The sequence below is a fragment of the Miniopterus schreibersii genome (assembly GCF_964146895.1).
Source record: "Miniopterus schreibersii genome assembly, chromosome: 6".
Lineage (NCBI taxonomy): Eukaryota > Metazoa > Chordata > Mammalia > Chiroptera > Miniopteridae > Miniopterus > Miniopterus schreibersii.
Window position 1 is genome coordinate 60,029,236 of NC_138107.1, and position 23,761 is coordinate 60,052,996.

Consider the following 23,761-nt stretch of genomic DNA (forward strand, 5'->3'; position numbering starts at 1 on the left):
TTAATCTTTTCTCATAAATCAGCCCTCTTGCCTTCTAATCATATGGTTTCTTTTCTGTAGGTTCCTTCTTATTTTCTTGGGAAATAAGATTTTTTAAAATAGTTTACTCAAGAGTACTGAAGTCACCAGTTGACAAAAAAAAAAAAAAAAAAAAAGGAAGAAAGAAAAGAAAAGAAAAAGAGATCTCGACCTCTGTAGCTGGCCTTCAATCTGACACCTTGTAGTACAGTTAAAATAGCAAACATATTACTGGAAACAAAATGATTATATTTTATTTTTTATTCCAATTTATCTATCCCTCCTTTTTTCTGTTTCATTTTCTTGACAGATATTATTATTTGATTTATACCAACTTTATACATAATTGTTAGCTTATTACCCAAAATAATATTTATCTACACGGAGTATTAAGTAAGTATTCAAATAAAACATATATTTTGTTCCTTAATATGTGTTTCCTTAACACTCTAAAATTTTTATTGGGAAATGTATTTTTGAAACACATACACAATTTTAAAAATAATCATAAGATGAAAACCGAAGACCTACCTCATAGCTTAAAAGAGAGAAGTTCTCCATGTGCTTGCACCCCAATCTCTTCCCTCACCCTACCTACCAAAATGTGCTGCTCTCCAGAATTTGGTCTTAATCCCTCCTTTGTTTTTCCTTAAAATTTATCACTTATGAACTAATCACGTGGTGATGATTACATAACGATATGAATGTACTTAATACTATTGAAGTGTTTCATTAAAAATGATTAAGGTAGTAAATTTTATGTATTATTTATTATTGCCCAGTTTATTATCACCAATGTATTGTTTATTATTTGTGCTACATAGAAATGGATTCATTTTCTTCTGTGACTTTCTGGTTTCATTCAATATTAGGTTTTATGATTCATCAATGTTAATACATGTAGTTCTGGGACTTTTATTTGTACTGCTGTATAATATTACATTGTATAAAATATCATATCACAATGCATTTAGTTTTTCCATTGTTGGTAGAATTTTTTTTTGCTTGATAAACAATATTGCTATGAACATTTTTCAAGTGCACATGTGCTGGAGTGGAATTCTGAGTCCTAGGATATGCTTATGTTTAACTTTATTAGTTAATGTCAAATTGTTTTCCAAAAATGGTTATATCAACTTATGTCTCTCCAGGTGAGTGTGAGCATTCCTGTGCTTTATATTCTCAGAGACATTTGGTATCGAATGACATTTTAGTTTTTGTCAATCCAGTGAGTGCAAAATGTTGTTTATGGTTTCATTTGAAAACGGTTTCTGATAACTACACAAAAAGTGAGCTTGAATATCTTTTTGGGTTTTTATTGCCAGTTCTCTTCTATGATATATTTGTTCTGATCACATTTTTCTGTTTTAAGAATTTGATTCTTGATTGTTTTAAAATATATTCTGGTTACTAATATCCTGTAGGTTATGTGTTGTAAAAAACTTCCCCCTGTTGGTGGCATGACGGCTTTCTATAGTGTCTTTTGATGAAGGTTAAAAATTTTTATGGTTAGTGTTTTTTTGTATCTTGTGTGTTAAAGTTTGTGTATATTCCAAAACATAAATACATTTTTCTACATATTCTTCTAAAAGCATAAAGTTGCTCTTAACATTTAAGTTCTTATTGCATCATGATTTTTTTCTGTTTTTCTTATTGTTCTAAAATACACATAACATAAAATTTACTATCTTAATCATTTTAAAGTATATACTTAGTGGCATTAAGTGTATTCATATTGTTGTACAACCATCACCATTATCTGTCTCTAAAACTCATTTAACCGAGCAAAACTGAAACTCTGGAGTCATTAAACATTAAATCCCCATCTCCCCTTTTCCCAGCCCCTGAAAAACACCATTCTGTTTTCTGTCTCTGTGATTGTGACAACTCTAGATACCTCATATAAGTGGAATCATACAGCTTTTGTATTTCTGTGACTGGCTTATTTTATTTAGCATAATGTCCTTAAGGTTCATCCATGTTGTAGCGTTTGCCAGACTTTTTTCCTTCTTAAGGCTGAATAATATTCCATTGTACGTATATACATTTTACTTATTCATTCATCTGTCAGTGGACATCGGTTGCTTTCCTGGTTTAGCTATAATGAATAATGCTGCTATGAACGTGGGTGTACAAATATATCTTCCAGACCCTGCTGTTAATTCTTGTGGGTATATATATACCCAGAAGAATAATTGCATATAGTAATTGTGTCAAATACTAATTCTACTTTTAATTTTTTGAGAAGCCTCCAAACTGTTTAACACACCAGCTCTACCATTTTACATTCCCATCAACAGTGCTCAAGATTTCCAGTTTCTCCACATCCTCACTAACACTTTTTTCTGTTCCTTCTTTTTATTCTAGCTGTTTTAACGGGTGCAAAGTGATATCTTGTTGTGGCTTTGATTTGCATTTCCCTAATTATTAGTAATGCTGAATATCTTTTCATGTGCTTGTTGACTATTGATACCTTTTTTGGAGAAATATCTATTCATGTCCTTTGCCCACTTTTGAATAGAGTTGTGTTTTTGTTGTTGAGTTTTAGGAATTTTCTATGTATTCTGGAGATTAATCCCTTATCAAATATGACTTGTAAATGCCTTCTCCCATTCCATGGATGGCCTTTTCACTCTGTTGATAGTGTTCTTTGATGCAGAAAAGTTTTAAATGTTTTGTGAAGTCCAATTTGTCTATTTACCTTTAGTTGCCTGTTCCTTTGGTGTCATATCCAAGAAATTATTGTCAGATCCAATGTTGCGAAACTTTTGCCATTTTCTTCTAAGAGCCTTATGGTATTAGGTCTTATAATCAGGTCTTTGATCAATTTGGTTACTTTTGTGTGTGGCGCTAGTAAAGGTTTGTCCAGGATTTTATGTGGGCATCTTGTGCACTGCCTGCTGCAGGGCTGGGTGTGGAGGACGGTAGCTGCTGCTGAGCTCAGAGCGGAGACTGACCTAAATTCACTGCAGTTTATGCTTAAAGGCAATGCTGGTCCAAAAATGTTCCTTCTTTTTCTGTCCTTGTCTAGTTTTGGCATAAATGTCTCAAATGAATTGGGAAATGGTCCTTTTTTCCTATTGTTTGAAAAATTGTTTTAAATTTGAAATTATTTGTTTCCTGAATGCTTTATAAAACTCACCTATTAAATCTTCTAGGCCTATTTTTATTTTCTTTGTGAAAAAATTTTTGATAACTAATTTTGTTTATAGAAGTGAGACTATTCTCAATCCTTAATTTTAATTTAATACAACATTATGCATTGCCATTTTTTTGGTTTATATTCCTGTCTCACTTTTCCATCTCACAAATTACATCTTTGGATGAATAAATATGATTTTCTACCCAAGAGAAAAAGTATAAAAAAGTATAAACTCTCCTAAAATTAGAACTTAGGCATATTTTTGTTATGTTTATCAAATAATACTTTTATATCTTGCCAAGCCTTTTCTTTCCTGTAAAATTAAAATCTTTATTTTCTCACATCTTATTATTTTCCCTTTTTATTAACAGTAATATTGTTTGCTAATGCAGTGATAATTGGTGCTCATAAATGACAAATCCAAAGCGCTGAAACCCTTTGAAGTATATCTAAAATTATTAAGGCTGATTAAATACAGTGAATTAGGATAAACTGTGTTATTATATCAGTTTATGATAGTTATTTATATATTAGATCTTTATTCATTTATTAAAAATTATTTAAGTAGATTAATCCTTTTCTTATCTAAATTTGAAATTAGAGGTTAACAAAGCTAAAATCTAAAACCTGATAGGGATGTGTTTTCCCCAAGAGACTCAAAAGAACAAATATCTGCACTTCGGGTGGGGGAAGATTGCGGTGGGAAAGTCCAGAATACCAGTTTGGGGATTAGAAGATAGGCTCTAATCAAAATTCTATTGCTAATTATCTCTGACACTGAGTAAATAAATAACTTTGCTCATTTACTTAATTCGTAAGTGAGGAAGCTGGATCTGGCCTTTTTAAAAAATATATATATATTGATTTCAGAGAGAGGAAGGGAGAGGGAGAGGGAGAGATAGAAACCTCAATGATGAGAGTCATTGATCGGCTGCCCCCTGCAGGTCCCCCACTGGGGATCGAGCCCGCAACCTGGGCCTGTGCCCTGACGGGGAATTGAACCCCGATCTCCGGGATCCTAGGTCAATGCTCAGCCACTGAGCAACACCGGCCAGGCAGATCTGTTAATTTTTTATTCTCTCATAGTTAAAATAATTTCAATAGTTCTAAAAGTAGACCTTTCAAAATTTTTGCTCTTAACAAATGTGAACTAAAATTTCTAAGAGTTGTGAAAATTGAAGAATGTTCAAAACTAAAATCCAAAATAATGGAAAATTTATCCCGACTATGAAACTATTTACAATTTGGAAACAATAATTCTACTGACACATTTATTCAGTTACACAATTTAAACAATTTACCTGAATCTTCACTTTCTCATGGCTTTCAGGATAAAGAAGAATGAAATTTTATGGGCTTCTTTTTTATTAAAACTGTATTTTTTATAAATGACTTTATTTTCATTTTTCTAAATTATAGGGTGGCTTCACTCGTAAATATTCACTTAGCTCAAAAACTGGAACACTTCTTCCGGAATTCCCCAGTGCTCAACACCTTGTGTACCAAGGATGCATTTCTAAAGAAAAGGTACCAATTAAAGCTACTTCTCTATTGATTTTCTGATATGTTGGTTCCATATCTTGCTTTGCTAGGAATCTTCTGGCACTTGCAGGAAGCAGTCAGAAATCTGCATAATCAAACATAATGGACTGATTTATAGGAGGGACAAGTGTTTACTAACATCGATTAAACACTGTCCAATTAATTATTTACCATCTCCATGATAGTACATAATCAGGAGTTGGTAAAATAAACCTTACAAGACTAAAGATTATTTTTATTTAAAACTCAGTGTTAAGGAAGAAAATACTAGAATGTATCTATTGCATGCAATTTTTTAAATTATATGCTTTATGTTTTTTTATTAACTCCATTTAATTTCTGTAAATAGTCACCACGCACTTCTCTAGGACAGAATCTGTTTCTAGTACTGAGGGGAGGTACCCAGATGAATGCATCGACATACGCTTGATCACAAAGCTTCTTTTCAATTCTAAAATTCTTGGTTCTGTGACATTTGCAAGTATTTTGAAATTTAAGGAAGAAAAATTTTTAATAGGATTCAGTTTGTAAATAATCCTCAACATGATTGTTTTTCAGTGCTTATGTAATAAAGTGTGTGGCTAAATTCTCTATTTCTGAATTTCTAAAGTCATTTTTTTTAGTCCTACTAGCTGACTAATAGAATCTATTTTTAAACCAGGACATAATTTCTACATTCTTTTTTAACTAAAGTTCATTTTTCATTAGCATTTGAAGAAAACACCTTTGATAGTATCTTATCAGGTCATATTTTGAGGTGCAAAGATAGAGGACTATGATGAACTAATGTCCAGTTGTATTACTTTAGTAACGGGCTTTCTGTAGAAAACAGAAATGAAAATAACACGTTGATAAGAAATCTACTGATAGCTAAGTGGACATGCACAGTAACTTCCAGGGTTCATTCTGATGACAGACACTTTCCCGGTTAAGAACAGGCTAAGTACTGAAAGTTATTCTCAAATGCCAATTCCAGGCAAGTTTCCTGAAGTGTGTCCACTTTCTCCTATTCTCCTCTCCCATCATATTTATCAAGATTACTGCATCATTTTTTTTTACATTATAGTTATAATGTGTGGTATTCTGACTTCAGATTTGAGATAGCTCCAGTAAATGTTAACATGTGGCAGTTTGTGGGGACACCTGTAGAAATCAGTGGCACCCCCCGGAACACGGTTCTTTGGGGGAGGGTGTGGTTGAATATCTTTGTGGAGAGGATTGCTGACATGAAAACATTATAAAGATGTTTGCTTGTGTAAATATACCTGGTGAGAGAGAGGGGACCTCTAAGCCATGGTCCTGTTCACATAAACCATACAACCGGTAGCAGGTAGGGACATTTCTAGCTTATCAAATAGTTTTGAATTTGAATATTAATAAATTGCCAGAATATTATCTAATTTTAATCCATTCCAAATTTTAAAATATATTTTAAAACTTTATGCAATATAAATATCTATGCTAACACAAAAACAGAGGCTTTTCATAATAGACATTCAGTGTCCAAACTCTTTTTGGGCAAAGGAGTGATTTGATATTATTACTAATTTCAGGTAATATCTAGTAAGGTGTTACTGTGTATCTCAGTGTAAGCACTGTTCCATGTGTATCTCTTCTTATTTAATCTTCTTAACACCATATTAGCACTATGTTATTACTGCTCTACGTAAAGATAGAAAGCCTGAGGTTCAGAGACTGAGAAACATGTGGAAAGTCACACCTGGTAAGAAGTGGAGTGGAACTGGGCACTCAAGTTTAACTGACTCTAGAACTGAAACTGGAAACCACTACACCACACTGCCCAAGCACCCACTTAATAAAACTTAAAGTTGAAGGGTTGGTGTATTTTACCATTTTACACTAATTTCTACAATCAAAGGTAATTTTCTTATTGAACAGAAAATCACAATGTTGCTTTGGCCCATATGTCCCTCACAATCGCCTTTATCACTGTTCCATGGCCCTGTTCTATAATCACACAGTGCTTGCCCTTCTCCCTTCACAAGGCAGTAAGCTCCTCAAAATAAGAAATTTTCCTTTATTTTTGACTCCTCAGCATTGAGCACAATGCCTGTTATATGAGAGGAGCTTTATAAATGTGTGTTGAATGCATGAACAAATGGAGGCAGTGCTGTGGTTAAGCTTTTTCTTCCTTGAAATAGGTTGATACCCTCATAATGATGTACAAAACTCACTGCCAGTGCATCCTGGACAATGCAATTAATGGAAACTTTGAGGAGGTAAGAGTGGCCAAAAATGCTTTGCTGACCATATTATACTTTCTTGTTCCATTCTTTTATGAGTTGAAGCAAAAATCTTAATGTATGTAATCTTTGCTCTGCAACTAGATCCAGCATTTCTTATTACACTTTTGGCAAGGGATGCCTGATCACCTTCTCCCCCTGCTTGAAAACCCTGTTATCATTGACATTTTCTGTGTCTGTGACTCAATTCTTTATAAGGTAAGCTCTTTGGGCTCTCTTAAACACAAATTATAGATTTCTTTTAGGAGCATTCCATCTACATTTTTGCAATATGTTTTCAATAAATTTGTTATTTCTGTCTGGAGAAACACAATTAGTTATTTTTTCTGAAGAGAAATCAAGCAGTTTAATAGTGTATGTTTAATAGCATATGTATTTTAATGTATTTTACATTAAGTAAAACAAAATCAATTTTTGTTTACAGCTAAGAACAATTCTAAATGTTACATACTAATACATGGGAACTTAGTTAATTTTTATTAACTAAGGTATTTTTAGACTAAATAGCACAATGTCCCCCTCTCCCCCCTCACAATATCAGTGTTTTGGGAAAAAAGCAGAATTAAGCACTCCCACAGGACTAATAACTTGAAAATCTTGAAACTCCCTAGCTTTAATGTGTAATGTTATTTCTGTTTTCAAACCAAATAAGAGTCCCCAAGTGTCTCCAGAAGGATCATGAAGACATCCTGGACAAAGACATGATAAGCTGGTTGGCCTTCTAGCCAAACATTCAGCAGGAAGGGAGAGAGAGAGGCTAGTTCCCCACAGTCTGTTCTCTAATTAGAGGAGCAGCAGGGTCCAAGCCGAGGGGAAAACTATATTGCAGTCTGGGTACTTCAAAGTGAGTTTGCCTACATTTACCTGTTCAACTGTCGTAAGATTAAAGAAAAGCTTTCCTTTTAAAAAACAATCTGAGTTAGCAAGAAAACCCAAGCCAACACCCTGTTACGCATCAAGGAAATGAAGTCGTTCTAAGCTAGTTGCAGAGAAATGAAGCAGAAGCAAAATAGACTCAGTCCAGAAGCAACTTTGCGTCTTTTCCCCTCCTCAAATGGACTGTTTCTTTGAGTCCAGCGCAAAGATCCGGGCTTAAGTACCTTTAAGTGAACTAAGTGTCTCTTCTTCACAGAGACTCGGGGAGCAGCGTGAGCCCTGTAAATGGAGCAGTAGAGAGTGGTCCCCCCGCTGAGTCCCTGAAACAGCGCACGATTACAAGGCCAGCCCATCAGTGACTAGCGTACCGAGCATAGACCATGCTGTCCTTTGTTTCACTGTCCCATACACAGGGACTGTGTGTGTTTTGCCACACAGGCTTTTGTAGACTGGTGTCTACCCACATTTTGAAGCATCTCTGTAGACCCCTTGTTCTTCTTCTGCAGGCTGGCCCACTAAGTGTCTAGCCAGCCTAGTGGGTCTGCACTGCTCCTATTCTGTCCGGTTTCCAACTTCCTTTATTCATCAGAGTTTTTCCTGAGCTGGAATCAGTCAGCACTATCTAATTTCTCCTTTCTACTACTTTTCATCTCATCCATGTTTAGGGCTCAGTCTAGCCCTTTCTTTTCAGTACTCTTTCCGTTCTTATAATTAGCTCTTTCTGTTCTTATAATTAGTATATCAGTGTCAACTGCTTAACCTAGTAATTGCAATGATTTTAGATCTCCCCCTTCCCCTGCCTTTTATACACACACACACACACACACACACACACAACTCATACATATATTCATTTTAGAGATCAAAGTATACCTTTCAGAAATGAGTTAACATGTTATTCTTTTGAAAGCTAGAAATAAAAGTAATTGACAAATAATGTGTCTTTCTATAGAAATAGTAAGTATTTTTGTTAACTCTCTTTTGCTGTGATTAAGGTTCTTACAGATGTACTCATTCCTGCAACAATGCAAGAAATGCCTGAAAGGTAGGTTCAGTCAATAAAATATGATAGTTTCTTGGTAAAGGGTTTAACATTATACATTATATTAAAGGAAAACAGTAATTAGAAATTCATTCATTTATCAAGATTAGTTTCCTGTTCCTTTCTCTTTGGTTTAGCTAGAAGGGGTGTGCCTCAGTCTTTATATATAGCCAAACTTTAATAAACAAAATTGATGGAACAATCCTGAAGTCCCTTTAATTTGAGAGCAGCCCAAGTGAAAAATAAGTATTTAAGGGTGGTTGACCTTCAAGACACTGAGCAGGTTTTTTAATGGAAACTGGCTAGGTGAAAATAGATGAGGATAATTGATGGAAAATAACAACTATAATAAAAATTATAAGAAAACATTTTAATCTTTATTATTAACCTTGTTCTTAATTGCAAAATCAGGAACGGCATAAGGGAATTACTGCCTTCTTTCAATAAAGGAACAAGGTCTTGAGTAGTTTATTGAGATGACACCTGGAGATTTTTCACAAGGCCTTTTCTAATGTGAGAACCAATAAAAAATTGGGAAAAAAAAGCCAAATTTTTCTTTGAAAACAAAGTCTAATTAAATAATGAAATTTATTTTAGTATTTTGGGGGACAAATACATGTAGAGCTGGACAAAGTTGGTGCTCAATAAATGCATGCTGGTTGATAAACACATTTTCTTTTTAGTTTACCTTTTCCTGTAGATTCTTTTATTTATCTATATAATAGTTGATGTTGGCCTGGTCAGTAGTTTCTTTTAAATATCAATTTTCAGTCTTTAAACATCTAATTTGTGCTCTGAATTAGATACACTTAACATTTTCATGTCACAGCTGAATGGCTCTGCTAACTCAGTGGCAGGCATCCAGCCATGTGACTAATAGTAATAACTGTTGATGTTTATTAAACACAACAGGGGACTTGAGACTTTGCATAAATTATTTCACTTAGCTCCCACAATAAGCCTGAAAGGAACTATCTGTAGATTTATCTCTTAAGTTTGCAAACAATTCATGTTCATTGTGGAGAATGAAAAGCATACGTAAGTGCACATAAAGGGGATACATAGTGATGGCAAAAATTAAATTAAAGTTAAAAAAATCACTCATAATCTCATCATATTCTTAATGTCTTAGTTATTATCTCACAGACTGTTTTCTAGGAATAACTGTAAATATGTACATTTTAAAAAGTGAAACCATAGTATACACACTGTGGCAATATACTGTGAAATCTTTTCATATCAGCAATATAGATCAACATTATCTTTTCAAATGGTTGCATAAGTTTCTAGCAACTGAAAAACACTATACTTTATTGAACCAATTCCTTATCAATTGGAGCTTTATCAACCCAATTCCAAGTAACGATTATGATCCTAAATTCACAAATGAGGAAGCCCAGAGCAGAAAGAAGTTAGTTTATTTGTTTATTATTTTATATTTATAAAATTTATTTGCTTAGTTAGTTATTTAGAGGCAGCCTATATTTTAATCAAAGTTTATTTAACTGCAAACTGCCTACTCTTTTTCTTGTACTACGTCTCTGTCCTCAACTTAAGTACCACCCCAAATATATTTAAATCTGTTTTACTGAGATATAATAGGAGATTGTTAACTGATTTTTAAAAATTTACATGTTCTTGTAGTATAAACACAACCAACATTTGCAATTTTGAAATAGGGTCCTCTAATTAGCACATTTTTGGTAATTTATTGCACAGTTATATTGGGATTATAAGAATATGTTACTAGAAATGAATATTAAATACCTGAAATGATGTTGTGGTTCCAATGTGAGCTTCTGAGCTCTCAAGAAGCTAAGATATGCAAAATCAAGTGCACACTTACATTTCCCAGAAATATTTTATAGAAAGTGATTGAATCATGAATATTGATAATAATTATTTATTGAATACTGTGCATGACAGGTTTTAACCTAAGCACTTGCCATAAATTATTTCAAATAATCCTCATAAAAATCTTGTGACACAGATACTATTTTTATTCCCACTTGACAGATGAGGAAACTAGAGCTCGAGGAGTTTGAATATATTGAGCAAGATGACAAATGGCAACCCATAGGCTGACTTCAAAAGTCATGTTCTTAGAATCATGCAATAATTGTATATCTCCATTAAACTACATTTATTTAATGTATTTTGAACAACTTAGCATTTAACACATTGGCTTTTTTTCCTTTGGTAGCTTATTAGCAGACATAAGAAATTTTGCTAAAAATTGGGAACAGTGGGTTGTTTCATCCTTGGAAAACTTGCCAGAAGCTCTGACTGACAAGAAAATACCTATTGTGCGAAGATTTGTATCTTCTCTGAAACGACAAACATCTTTCTTACATCTTGCTCAGGTATGTTAGCAAGCCCAGGGTATTCGAGTCACCAGTTCAAACATGAACCTTCTTATAGCAAAGACCAAGGAACTTTCAGAGATTGGAGACTAAGTAGACAACAGTTAAATGCGCTGTGAGATTCTAGAACAGGGAAAAGACATTAGTGGAAAAACTGATGAAATTAGAATTATTTCTGTAGTTTAGTTGATAGTGTCTTACCAAGGTTAATTTCCTGATTTGGGTAATATAAAATGGTTATGAAGATGATACTATTAGGAGAAGCTGGATAGAGAATATATGGAAATACAGTTGGCCCTGCGTATCTGTGGGTTCAACAACAGTGGGTACCGAGGACAGCTGTACTCTGTACTAACTTTGCAACTGTTATAAATTTATAATTACTTTAAGGTTAAAAACATAATTCTGAATGCAATGTAAAATGTAAAACTCTTATTTGCCAAGTGAATTTAAGTAGTAAAAATTAAGTTTGAAAGAAATAAGCCCATGTGATATTTAATATTTAATGTAGTGAAACCCACAAAACCAACACATTTAAAAACTACCTTCTTAGTAGTTTTTCTTAAATAGAGAAGGAAACAGTAATTTTTAAATTAGACAACATGTTTGCATATTGTTGAAGTATACTTTCCCTCTCCTCAAGTGCTCACTTGCTTTAAGAAGGTTTCTAGCTCCCTAAATTTTAAAAGACTAGCTTGGAATAATTCCAGATAAGAAATATGTCATAAAATCCTTATTTTATAACTATGAATTAAAAAGTTCATTTTCTAAGTAAAAAATAGTTTTCAAACCTTTAACAGGGATGATCATGAGTCTTAGTTACTACTTTTTAGTTTTAAACAAGAAAACATTTATGATACTTTTCCCTGAAGGAAATATTTCTCTAGAAGCTAAAACTTCCCTTTAGGTAGAATACCAATAATATAGTTCAGTGATTTTTCAAAACTCGTTCTATACAGATTGCCAGACCAGCTCTCTTTGACCAGCATGTTGTGAATTCTATGGTATCGGATATTGAAAAGGTGGACTTGAATAGTATTGGATCACAGGCCCTGCTCACCATTTCGGGGAGCACAGACACTGAATCTGATATCTACACTGAACGTAAGTCCTCTCTTTGTTGAGCAGGGTTTCCCAGCTTGGGCACTGTTGGCATCTTGGACTGGATAACTCTTTGTTGGGGGCTGTCCTGTGCCTTGTGGAATGTTGAGCAGCATCCCTGGTCTCTACCCACTAGATGCCAACAGCAGCTTCCCCAATTTGTGACAACCCACAGATGTCTCCAAACATGGCCAAATGTTCTCTCCTTGTACTACAAAATCCTACCTGTTTGAGAAATCTGGTTTATAGAAACATTAAAAAAAAACTTTATTGCCAAGCTGGGTGTGGCTCAGCGGTCGAGCATCGACCTAGGATCCAGGAGATCACAGTTCAATTCCTGGTCAGGGCACAGGCCAAGGTTGCGGACTCGATCCCCAGTTGGGGATGTGCAGGAGGCAGCTGATCAATGATGACTCTACATTGATGTTTCTACCTCTCTCTCTCCTTCTCCCTTCCTCTTTCTGAAATCAGTAAATCTATCTATCTATCTATCTATCTATCTATCTATCTATCTATCTATCTATCTATCTATCATCTATCTATCTATCTATCATCTATCCATCTATCCATCCATCCATCCTGACCGGGAATTGAACCACGATCTCCTGGATCATAGATCGATACTCAACCGCTGAGCCATGCCAGCTGGGCTAGAAACATTTTTATTTAGAAAAGTATTCCATATTTTAAAACAGTTGTACTTACTCGCTAATTTAGAAAATATTAAGTGAAAAATAAGTTATCCATAATCTTATTGCCTAGATATTACCAAAATAAAATAATCCGGAAATAATCAAAATGTGTTCCTGATTGAGTTTTGTGAATTTTCTTCCAGTGTTTAAAGCACACACATTTCCATGTGTTTAACATTGTTGGCATCTATGGTGTATGATGCATGTCAAAATGGTATCTCTGCACAATACTGTTTTTCAAAGCAGAGAATCCCTGGTCAGGTTTGTACCACCTGCCAGAGCTTACCAAGCCAATATACGTGACTAGACAACCAGGCTTGGTTTCTAATGATAACAACCATTTCTCCCTTCCCATCTCTCTGAAAAGACAAAAAATGCAGCCTTGTATAGGCTATAGCACCAGCAATGGATTGCTCTCTGGATATGGTTCAACCTTAGCCCTGCTTTCCATTTTTTAACATAAAATTATATTACCCTTTGAGACTCAGGAAGCCTCGAACTCTTTAATAAAATGATAATCTTAAACTGACACTCTAAATTGTACATGCTAAGAGATTATTCATGTAAGTGGCTCAGTTCTTCAGTGCAGAATTTAAATTTTTCTGAAGATAATATTGCACAGATCAGGAAATCAATAAGCTTAGTTCATCCTTAGCTTTCAACTAAGCCATTGCATTTAATGAAAGCATTGGATTCAAAATGAGTTATCAACTATATTGACAAGTTACTCTTCCTGAGGATAAACATACTTATCTAATCTCTAAACTTTTATGTCAATATATACCAAGACACACTTATGACTACAATTTTGAAGACTAAAGTACCAAGCATTTTTTTGTTACTGTTCTCAGGGTATGAAATGAATTCCTTTAACACATCTAACTTAGTCTACCTGTCTTTCCTGCTTATTATGTAATATTTTTAATGATTCCGAGTTTTAGGTTTCCTCATGTGTTCAAAGTAGAGTGCAATATTCTGCTTTTTTTCTTTTATGCATGGTAGATGACTCCATTACGGTGTTCCAAGAACTGAAAGATCTCCTTAAGAAGAATGCCACTGTGGAGGCTTTCATTGAATGGTTGGATACTGTGGTGGAGCAGAGAGTAATTAAGGTACTTTTCAATGACAGAGTCATTACATTTTTTGTTAATAATAAATGCTAAACTGGCTGTGATTTCTTACTGCTGGGGGCGGGGTGACAGTGTGTGTGTAAAAATGCCTTGAAGAGCAGCCTAATATAAAAATTAAGACTATGCCAGACTTGAGAGCATTGGGCACAGATTCAATTCTATTGACCCTTTCTTGATGAAGGGCTGTAAGACAGACACTACAGTAGTCTTTCCTTACCTGCAGTTTTGCTTTTCGTGGTTTCAGTCACCTCAGGTCAACAGCTGTCTGAAAATATTAAGTGAAAAATTCCACAGATAAACAATTCACAAGTTTTAAATTCTTCCCTGAGTAGCACGGTGAAGTCTTGCACTGCCCCGCTCTGTCCTGTCAGGACAGGACTCTTCCCTCCTGCGCCGCACTCCGGCTGCCGGTCACCGTGCTGACTGGGTTAGCAGATCGGCTGTCCCTATGGCAGTGCTTGTGTTCAAGTAGCCCTTATTTTACTTAATAATGGCCCCCAAATGCACGAGTAGTGATGCTGGCAATTCAGATATGCCGAAGAGAAGTGTAAAGTGCTTCCTTTAAGTGAAAAGATGAGTAGAGTACAGTAAGGTATTTTGAGAGAGAGGAAGAGGGGGAGGGAAGAAAAGAGAGGAGGGGAGAAGGGAAGAGAGAGCCTACATTTACACAACTTATTACAGCTTATTATGCATTCTATTTTATTATTGTTAATCTCTTGCTGTGCTTAATTTATAAATTAAACTTTCTCATAGGAATGTATATACAGGAAAAAACTTAGCATATATAGGGTTTGGTGCTATCCAAAGTTTCAAGCAACCACTGTGGGTCTTGGAATGTATCCTCCTTGGAAAAATGGGGACCGCTGTATGACTTCCCTCTGAGTCAATAAAGTTACAGCTGAATAACATCAGTAGTAAAAGATAAATTTAGAAACTGGAAAGATTCTGGCCCTTTTCTAAAATGCAAGTTTCCATAAATGCTAGCAGAAAATATGGTTTTAAATATTAACTTTTTTTTTTATTCAAAGAGCTCAGTATTTTGTGTTTTCTATGTGGTTCCTTCAACTCCTTCAGTTAACCTTCAGGTCATCCATCATGAAACAAGACAGTGAGAACAAATATATCCATCACTGGTCGATGTTAGCCATTCCATATCAAGAAAACTAGTTATAGCGTAGGGATTTTTTTTTTCCTGGGAGGAAAACAGATTATCATTCAGGACCAGAGAAGTCAGAGTTAATCATTCACAGAAATATATAGCCTTTCCTTCGTACTTCACCTTCTGGTCTGTCAATATAAAATTAAGAGATAAAATATTTTGTAAATTTTTTCATTTTCTTGTCCAATTCTATTAGGTAACAAAACCCTACAGAATAAAGATCTATCGACCTTAAAAATGATAGCAAAGACAGACTAAAATGAAAATCCCTGGACAGATCATTTTATTTGATGAAACAAATGGCGTGCCATGCCATCTGTCCATCTGTCAGACAGGTTATCTACCTCTTGGTCTTATGTAGGATGCATGTAGTCATGAGATGACAGATTTTATAGTCCCGTTTTATTCTTTTACTTTTAGACTAGCAAACAAAATGGAAGATCCTTAAAGAAGAGGGCTCAAGACTTTCTGCTGAAGTGGAGCTTTTTTGGTGCTCGAGTAATGCACAATCTCACCTTGAACAATGCATCCAGTTTTGGTATCCTACGTGCTTTATACAACTCTTCTTAAGTGAATTACATCACTTGTTCCCCAGTCACATTTCCATCCATTTTTAAACATGCGGCATTGTCACTTCTCAAACCTGAATATTGAGCCAGTAGAGACTGGTAGTTATGAACCTGGGTTTTAGAGTCAGGTCATATGCAGAGTCCGATCCTAACACTTCTCTCTGGCTTGGGCTTGGGGAGAACATTCCTTTCATTGAGTTGTGTAGGCACTTGAGTAATATAAATATAGCCCAGCACCAGGTAAACGGTAAACATGTAATAAATATCAACTGTTATCATTACTTTCCATCAGTGCTTGGATAAATGCTTTTTCTTAAACAAACAAACAATAGCTGATACATTATTTTCCAAAGGCACTACTCACGACGATACGGCAAATGTTTGCATCTGTTTCGGGAACCCACGTGGCTGCATTTCAGGAATTAAAGAGCAGCGTAGAAGACACGCTCTCATGTTTCTGAACCATCTCTCCTGCTATGTGACTTATGAAGCAAATTGAGTTGTTAGCTTTTGCAAAAATGAAATACCTTCTTTTTCCTAAAAAGGTTTTCTGGGATTCTTAGTTTATTATTATAAAGATATGTAGTGGACAGAACTTCTGCACTTAGTAGTTGCGTTTGAGAAATCTTTATGTTATAAAGTAGTTTACAATGACCTAAAAGCTGTTTTCATTTAATTTTCAATGGAATTAAATAAAATCAGCAAGCTTGTATCGAGGAATGAACAAAATGTAGAGTCTAATATTTGAACTACTCTGCTTACATTTAAGGTTTCTCAAAATATACAACATTGAAGCCCGACGTGTTTTATGAAAAAAAAAAAGACTTTTGTTGGAAAATCTGTTGAACAGTTAAAAAAAAGTTTAAGGTTTTCCAGAATAACTTCTACATGAAAATTACTCTCTTTTCCCCCCCCAAATCAAAGAGTATTTTGTTTCAGGCTGTCGAGACATCTTCTTACTTGATACTTTATCCAGACCATGCTGGCCATTGTCTAATTGTTTAGTACAAAGTAAACAGAAATAGAGCAGAATAGAGCTTATTCTCCCGGGTTAAAGCTTATCACACTCCAGTGTGTGCCCTCTTAAAGCATAAAGCCTGTCTCACTTTCATCCGTATTTTCCTTTGATGTAATTAGTGGCCGGAGAGCTGGCAGGCCAGCACACAGTGAGCTGGGCAGGCGGCGCACAGAAAGATTAGAGAGCCGGGTGAAGCATGTTGGTCTTTGCAGGTCATTTAAAGTCCACCAAGTATTTGTTGATTTCAGTTGCTCCTTGTAAAGTATTGCGAGATGGTCACCAAGATAACTTGACTCTCCCTCTTTCTCTTCCCTCTCATTTCGTCTCACAATGCCCTCTGCCCGTGCCCCATCCATAAACTAGGCTCCTTCCATTTGATCCGAATGCTTCTTGATGAGTACATTCTCCTGGCCATGGAGACGCAGTTTAATAACGACAAGGAGCAGGAGTTACAGAATTTATTGGACAAGTACATGAAAAATTCAGGTAATTTAAAATGTATATGTCGTTTTGCATATTTCTTTGTTTAAACCTAAGTTCAAGAATTTGTAAGCACGTGTTAAGTGAGTTTATAGCAGTCTCAGAGTTTACCCCAAACATGTCACTGCTAGCACAGTATACTAACACTAATGGAGCCCTATTTTTAATTTTCTAGGGACTACTCTTTTCCATAGAGTATTCAAAGTACTTTCCTGGAAACTCTGAAGGAAACAAATCAATGTTGTTTTGAGAATTTAGATAAAATTGGAGAGGTGCTATAATCCAAAAAATAACTGTAATTCAAGACAATGCATGTATTATACCATCTTATAAATGGTGTAGAAATAAGTTCTCTAGTCATTTAGAGAAGGAAAGGAACACAACTATTTGGGATGTGGTGACTTGCATTTTGAAGACTGTTCATGCCAGAGTGGATTATTTTTAGTGCTGCCCAGAATGCACCTATATCCACAAGTATACAGTAACTAAACCAGCACCACAGCCAAGAGCAAGGAGCTGACAGCCTTGTTTCCCATGGAAATCATTTCTCATGAGTTTCCAGATTTCTGATACAACCCTAAATATTTTCGTTTTCTTTTACTTGGGCTTCTCTGCTAGGAATATGGGAATGATGTTAACTTTCCCATCTTAAAAAATCATTCCAGATGCAAGTAAAGCTGCCTTCACTGCTTCTCCGAGTTCATGCTTTCTGGCAAACCGTAATAAGGTGAGCACCGTTGCCAGTGACACTGTGAAGAATGAAAGCCACGTGGAAACAACCTATCTTCCTCTGTCATCCGGTCAACCTGGAGGCCTAACCTCTGCTCTGCACCCATTCCCTGCTGGCAATACAGACAACGTGACACTCACAGGTGTGCTGGGAAACAACCAAGAAAATCAACAGGCTCAGTACACATCACAGGGGGCTCTGCCTTTGCTTTCTTAAAATTGGTAAACTCCAGGCACTCCAAAATACAAAAGGCTCACCTTAACTGACTTATAATAAGGGTTTATAATTTTTTTATGATTTTTAGCATTTGTTACTCACATTTTTAGCAATACCATTGTTAACATAGGTATCTCACTTTAACACGCTCTCCTAGTTATGCCAGAATTACACATAATTAGTTATCTTCATTTGGTGGAAGAAAATTAGGTTAGATGTGCATAAAATGCTTTGAGAGTATTTTTGAGAATTTAAATAAAATTGGAAAGGTGCTATTTTACCTAACCTAAAAATAAGGTTGCTATTTATTTTTATTTTTTGAGGAGACTTTATTTCTCCTCCATTAAAAAGTGGATTCAGCCGTTTTAACGTTTAGTGGCTTGTACCAGCTACTAGATAATTCCTTAAGTCTGCTTATTGCTTTATGTCTTTTTTTGAAATCCTTGTACATACATTACTTCATTAAACACACAGACTTCTAAACCCAGAAGAGCCTTATTGTCCCAGGGCTTACTTCCACCCGTGGGACATTGGAGGCCAGGGAGCTGGTGGCATGCACAACTCATTGCTCATCAGCATGATGTTTTGAATTGGCTGCTTTAAAACCATGGTCATTCTGACTTTATTGCCCTTTTCTTTTACCCTAAAAATCAAACCAGTTAACATTCAGCTTGTGTTTTAATTACAGAGAAGTGAGAACAGCAGACTCTTTTGTTCCTCCCTTAGCTTGAGCTCTAACCATCTTTATACCTGTGGACGCATGAAGCCATCTCAGACTTTCTTCCATAGTCACTAACTCCAAAAGCCTCCACTGCTTGACATATACATGTATTGTGGTGGTGTTTTTTAAACCTAAATTTTTGGTGCTCCCCAGTTTTGTGGTTTTGGGAGAGTACTAATGAACCAAGTTACGAAAAGGTATAATAATAAATCTTTTGGATAATTTTAAAAGAAGTGGCCCATCTGTTTCCATATGCCACTAGTGAACGCTCTGGTAATTTCTTTCCAGGTCAAATGGAACTTTCCCAGAGTGCTGGTCACCTGATGACACCACCCATTTCTCCAGCCATGGCCAGTCGAGGGAGTGTCATCAACCAGGGTCCAATGGCAGGGAGACCCCCAAGTGTGGGCCCAGTACTGTCAGGCCCGCCACACTGCTCCACATACCCAGAGCCCATTTACCCTCCTCTTCCTCAAGCCACCCATGGCTTTTATGGGACCACCTCCAACTACCAGGCTGTGTTTAGGGCGCAGCCTCAGCCCCCGCCGGGACTCTACCCTCATCGCGCGGAGCACGGCCGGGGCATGGCCTGGAATGACCAGCAGCTCTCTCGGGACTTCTTCAGTGGCAGCTGTGCTGGGTCCCCGTATAATTCTCGGCCACCTTCCAGCTATGGACCATCCCCGCACAGCCAGGAGTCACACAGTATGCAGTTTTTAAATACAGGAAGCTTCAATTTCCTGAGCAACGCGGGGGCTGCCAGCTGTCAAGGAGCAACACTGCCTCCTAACTCACCGAATGGTATTACAATTTTTAAAAGAGTTTTCCTGGCTTTTGAGATGGTAATAAGACATATCAGGCACTGAGTTCCAAGTCTGCTGAGTAGCATGACATCCCATGTAAACCTTCTGAAGATCACGGAATCTTAGACATTCGGAGCTAATTTCTGCTGCATACAAACATCCCTAATTCTTGTGATTTTATTAAAGTTACCCTTTTACATGCCACCTGTGATGAAAAAATATTATGTTTGAGACCAATTTTAATAGCCCCAAAGAAGAATGTTTTGTCTTTTGAAAACATTTTTAGTGAAGAATTTTTTCCCAAAGAACTAGCAGCAGATCTTAAAGATTAGGACCAAAACTGTGCCCCTCTTAGGCTGATAAAACACTTGAAGTTAGGAGTGAGAAAGACCTGTGGACTTCTTGAGTCACCAAATTAAGCTCTGTGTATAGATGACTCTGACTCTTCTCCTAAGTTCTTTCAGATACAGGAATCTATAAATAAAATTAGTATATGATAAGTAGTGTAATCTTTGTGAGAAGCTAATAGTGTGTGTTTTTTTCATTCAAAGGAAGATCTTGATAATTTAGATATGGGAGCTACTAGAGCGATGTAGTGTTAGATCTCAAAATTAATAGTAAGATAACTCATGTATTTTTTAAAAAAAAAACCCACAAAAAACAGCATTGTGAACTATTCCACATTTAAGTAGAAATCCAACTCTATAGTAAATGTCGATGTGAATGTAACATTTATAGCATGATATTTTTAGGCTCTACCCTATCATCTTGAACCTTTTTGCCTTCCTGAAATATTCTTTGTAATAAGTTAACAGTTCATTCTCCACATTTTCTGTTATAGGATACTATGGAAACAATGTAAACTACCCAGATTCTCATAGACTTGGACCGATGGTGAATCAACACGTTTCTGTCATCAGCAGTGTTCGCTCACTGCCTCCCTACAGTGACATCCACGACCCACTTAACATTTTAGATGACAGTAGTAGAAAGCAGACCAGCTCATTTTTTGCAGACACATCACCTTCAGTTGCGTGTCGAACTCCAGTAGTAGGTAAATTATTTGAGTAGTTCTTGAAAACATTTTAAAAAGTTGTTAACCTCAGGTATGGAGTGTTACTTTGGAAGGTGACTGTTGAGGTGAACTGGGCACTCATGTTCCTACAGTCGATTTGTCACTTTGGATCTGATGCTATATTTTTGTATCTGCAAATAACAGTTTACCGTTTCTCAGTACGTACATCACTGCTGTTGAAACCTACTGCTAGATCTGTTGTTCTTTCCAAAAAGAATGGCTGGCATCTATTATGTATGCAAAAATGAATATAACCTGTCAAGGGTAGTCTAAAGGACTGTAGGTTTTATGAGAGCAGCAATGGTATCTTTTTCTCACTCTTTTGTTCCTGGCTGGACCCAGGGGCAGTGCCAACAGGTATCTTTGGATCCCCATAATCTCCATCAGTACCCTAAACTCATTCCGTTTAAAAAATTGGTGACTTGTGGAGGTTACTATCATTTTCTCAGGTACATGTAAAATGTGATTAGATACCTCTGTAGAAAATGTTTCTATATTTGTTGTTCTATAACATACAGTTTAAGTAAAAATGAGCAAAACAGTGTGTTTGCCACGACATCCCATAGCATCTTCTTCCACCCAGGTTGCTGTGTCTAAGAAAATCCTGAAACTTGAACTAGATGCATCACCAGCACCCAGCAAAGTGTCTGCCACATAGTAGGAACTCAAGAAATCAGAGCTGAAAAAAGGAGAAAAATATACATAAAGATTTAGTTTCCAAAATTACTAATAAGGTATCACAGAACAAGTATATATCCATGTGAGTACCAAGGCAGAGTGTTCATGTTTCTGTGAGATCGTTGAAACCTTCCAGTGGAGTTGATTTCAGACTAGCATAAGTAAAGGGCATTAACGCCCAGCCAGGGCATAAGGGAAATGAGATAAATTCTCTCTCTCCCCACGCAGTGTGCTTTTCTAATAATTCAATAGGAAGCACTTCTTCCCTTCCTGTGACCATCACAGATGCTCCCTGAGCAGAGTCTAGTAGCTCATCTCATGCTGTCTGCAGATGGCCATTGCTTCTAGGTTACTCTAATGAAGCAGAAAATTCCACTTCAGGAAGTTTCCTCACTGTGAGGCTAAAATGTACCGTGTTGCTATTGTTACTATTAGTTCTGTTTACTTGTAGAGATAGCGGAAGCTTGGACGGAACATAGCTTAGGTGTCAGATGCATTCTAGGCTTTAGTTGTCAGGGCTGGCTTACAAGTAAATTGCACACAGGGCTTCAGGGTGAGGAGAGGGAATAGAATGAGCCAGTCATGTAAGGGGAGTGAGCACCCACCTTATATCTGCTGAGTTATACTATCTTGGTTTTTGGTGACGGAGAAGATGGTAGTTAAAACAATAAGAAAAGAAAAATAATGACAAGGCAGCAACCATAAATGCAAGACATTTAGTGTTAGTGAGCCAGTTAGTCCAATTTTTGAAAACCTACTATGTGCCAAACTTCATTATAGGTGTGAGGCTATGGTAGTGATCAGGCCAGAGTTGATGCCTATAAGAAGTTTATGTCTTAGTAAGGAGAGATAAAGCAATGAATATATAACAAATACACTGAAAAAAATAATTTCAGGCACCCTGAAGTCAACTGAATAGGGTAAAATGACAGATGAATGGAGGAGGTGCTTCTAGGTAAGGTAGTTGGAAAAGGGAACCTGAGGTGGAAACATTGGAGTTGAAAGCTGAGTGATGGGGAGGCAATGACATGAAGATCTGGTGGAGTTCTAGGCAGAAGAAACAGCAAGCGCACCGACTGAAATGGGAACGAGACTGGGAAATTCAATGTGCAGAAAGGAGGCCAGCGTGTTTTGAGCATGGTGAATGAAGAAGAGATTGGAGTAGAATAAATAAGAAGGCAGATAAATTCACACAGGTTCTTATGAACAGGGCGAGGAGCCTGGATCTTATTCTCAGTGTAAGGGGAAGTCGTTGTAACGGTTGAGAAGACTGACAATCCGATGTAGTGTTGGGCAAGATGACCCTGGCTCTCGCAGGGTGCAAGGGCGGGCAGAGGTGAGGGCCCAGGACTAACTGGGAGGTTGCTGTGTGGGCCCAGGTAAGAGGCGGTGGTTTGAACTACAGCTGTGGAGGTGCAGGTGGAAAGAGGGGGAGTATTGAGTATATCTTTTGGAGGTAGAGTTATGTGAATTTAAGTTTGACATTGACTTTTTGTTGTGAACTGTGTAGAAATCAATTCTGAAAGAACAGCAAGGGGGAAATGGAAGAAAGGTCAAAGGGATGGCTCTGAGAAGCCATCCACACTCAAATTTAGTACCGAACGCGTGCTAAATGCAAAAATAAACACAGGCTTACAGTGAGTGGCACTTGCCAAGAAAAGAAATGTCAATTTTCAATTGCTGACTGTATTTTCCCTTACAGCACCCAGCCTGCAAACCCCAGTTCCTCCCTCCTCCTCTCAGTGCATGTACGGAACCTCCGGTCAGTACCCGGCTCAAGAAACCCTGGACTCGCACGGCGCCAACGGGGGAGAAATGGTGTCCTCCCTACCCCCCATCAACACTGTGTTCCTGGGGGCAGCAGCCGGAGGCACTTAGACAGATGATGGGGGGGTCGACTCTAAAAATCCCTCCTGCTAAATATTATTTACTCAGACCCTCATCAGAGTGAAGACAATGAATTATGTGGTGTCAGGACATCGTTTTTCAAGTCACTGGGACAAAACAATGGACAACTCCATAGTGAATGGAGATACTTGCAGTTTGCTTTGCGCACAAATTATCTAAAATGTGATCTCATTATTAATCATAGTTTCAAAATATTATCAAATGGAACCAGTGGAGCTTCAAAGATGCAAGCAT

General features: G+C 36.6%; 1 protein-coding gene across 1 annotated transcript in view; it reads left to right on the forward strand.

Moving 5' to 3' along the window:
• The window catches only part of RFX6 (regulatory factor X6), a gene marked incomplete at both ends in the record, with an annotated part of 47,851 nt that extends 24,354 nt beyond the window's left edge, over positions 1 to 23,497 (forward strand). Inside the window, 13 exons of the mRNA XM_081140397.1 lie at positions 4,580 to 4,687; positions 6,865 to 6,942; positions 7,051 to 7,164; positions 8,838 to 8,887; positions 11,088 to 11,247; positions 12,207 to 12,351; positions 14,043 to 14,152; positions 15,750 to 15,867; positions 17,280 to 17,402; positions 18,062 to 18,268; positions 19,352 to 19,864; positions 20,708 to 20,920; positions 23,322 to 23,497. Coding sequence (XP_080996523.1) covers positions 4,580 to 4,687; positions 6,865 to 6,942; positions 7,051 to 7,164; positions 8,838 to 8,887; positions 11,088 to 11,247; positions 12,207 to 12,351; positions 14,043 to 14,152; positions 15,750 to 15,867; positions 17,280 to 17,402; positions 18,062 to 18,268; positions 19,352 to 19,864; positions 20,708 to 20,920; positions 23,322 to 23,497 — 2,115 coding nt within the window. The remainder of the gene's footprint in view (positions 1 to 4,579; positions 4,688 to 6,864; positions 6,943 to 7,050; positions 7,165 to 8,837; positions 8,888 to 11,087; positions 11,248 to 12,206; positions 12,352 to 14,042; positions 14,153 to 15,749; positions 15,868 to 17,279; positions 17,403 to 18,061; positions 18,269 to 19,351; positions 19,865 to 20,707; positions 20,921 to 23,321) is intronic.
• Between the last annotated feature and the right edge of the window lie 264 nt (positions 23,498 to 23,761).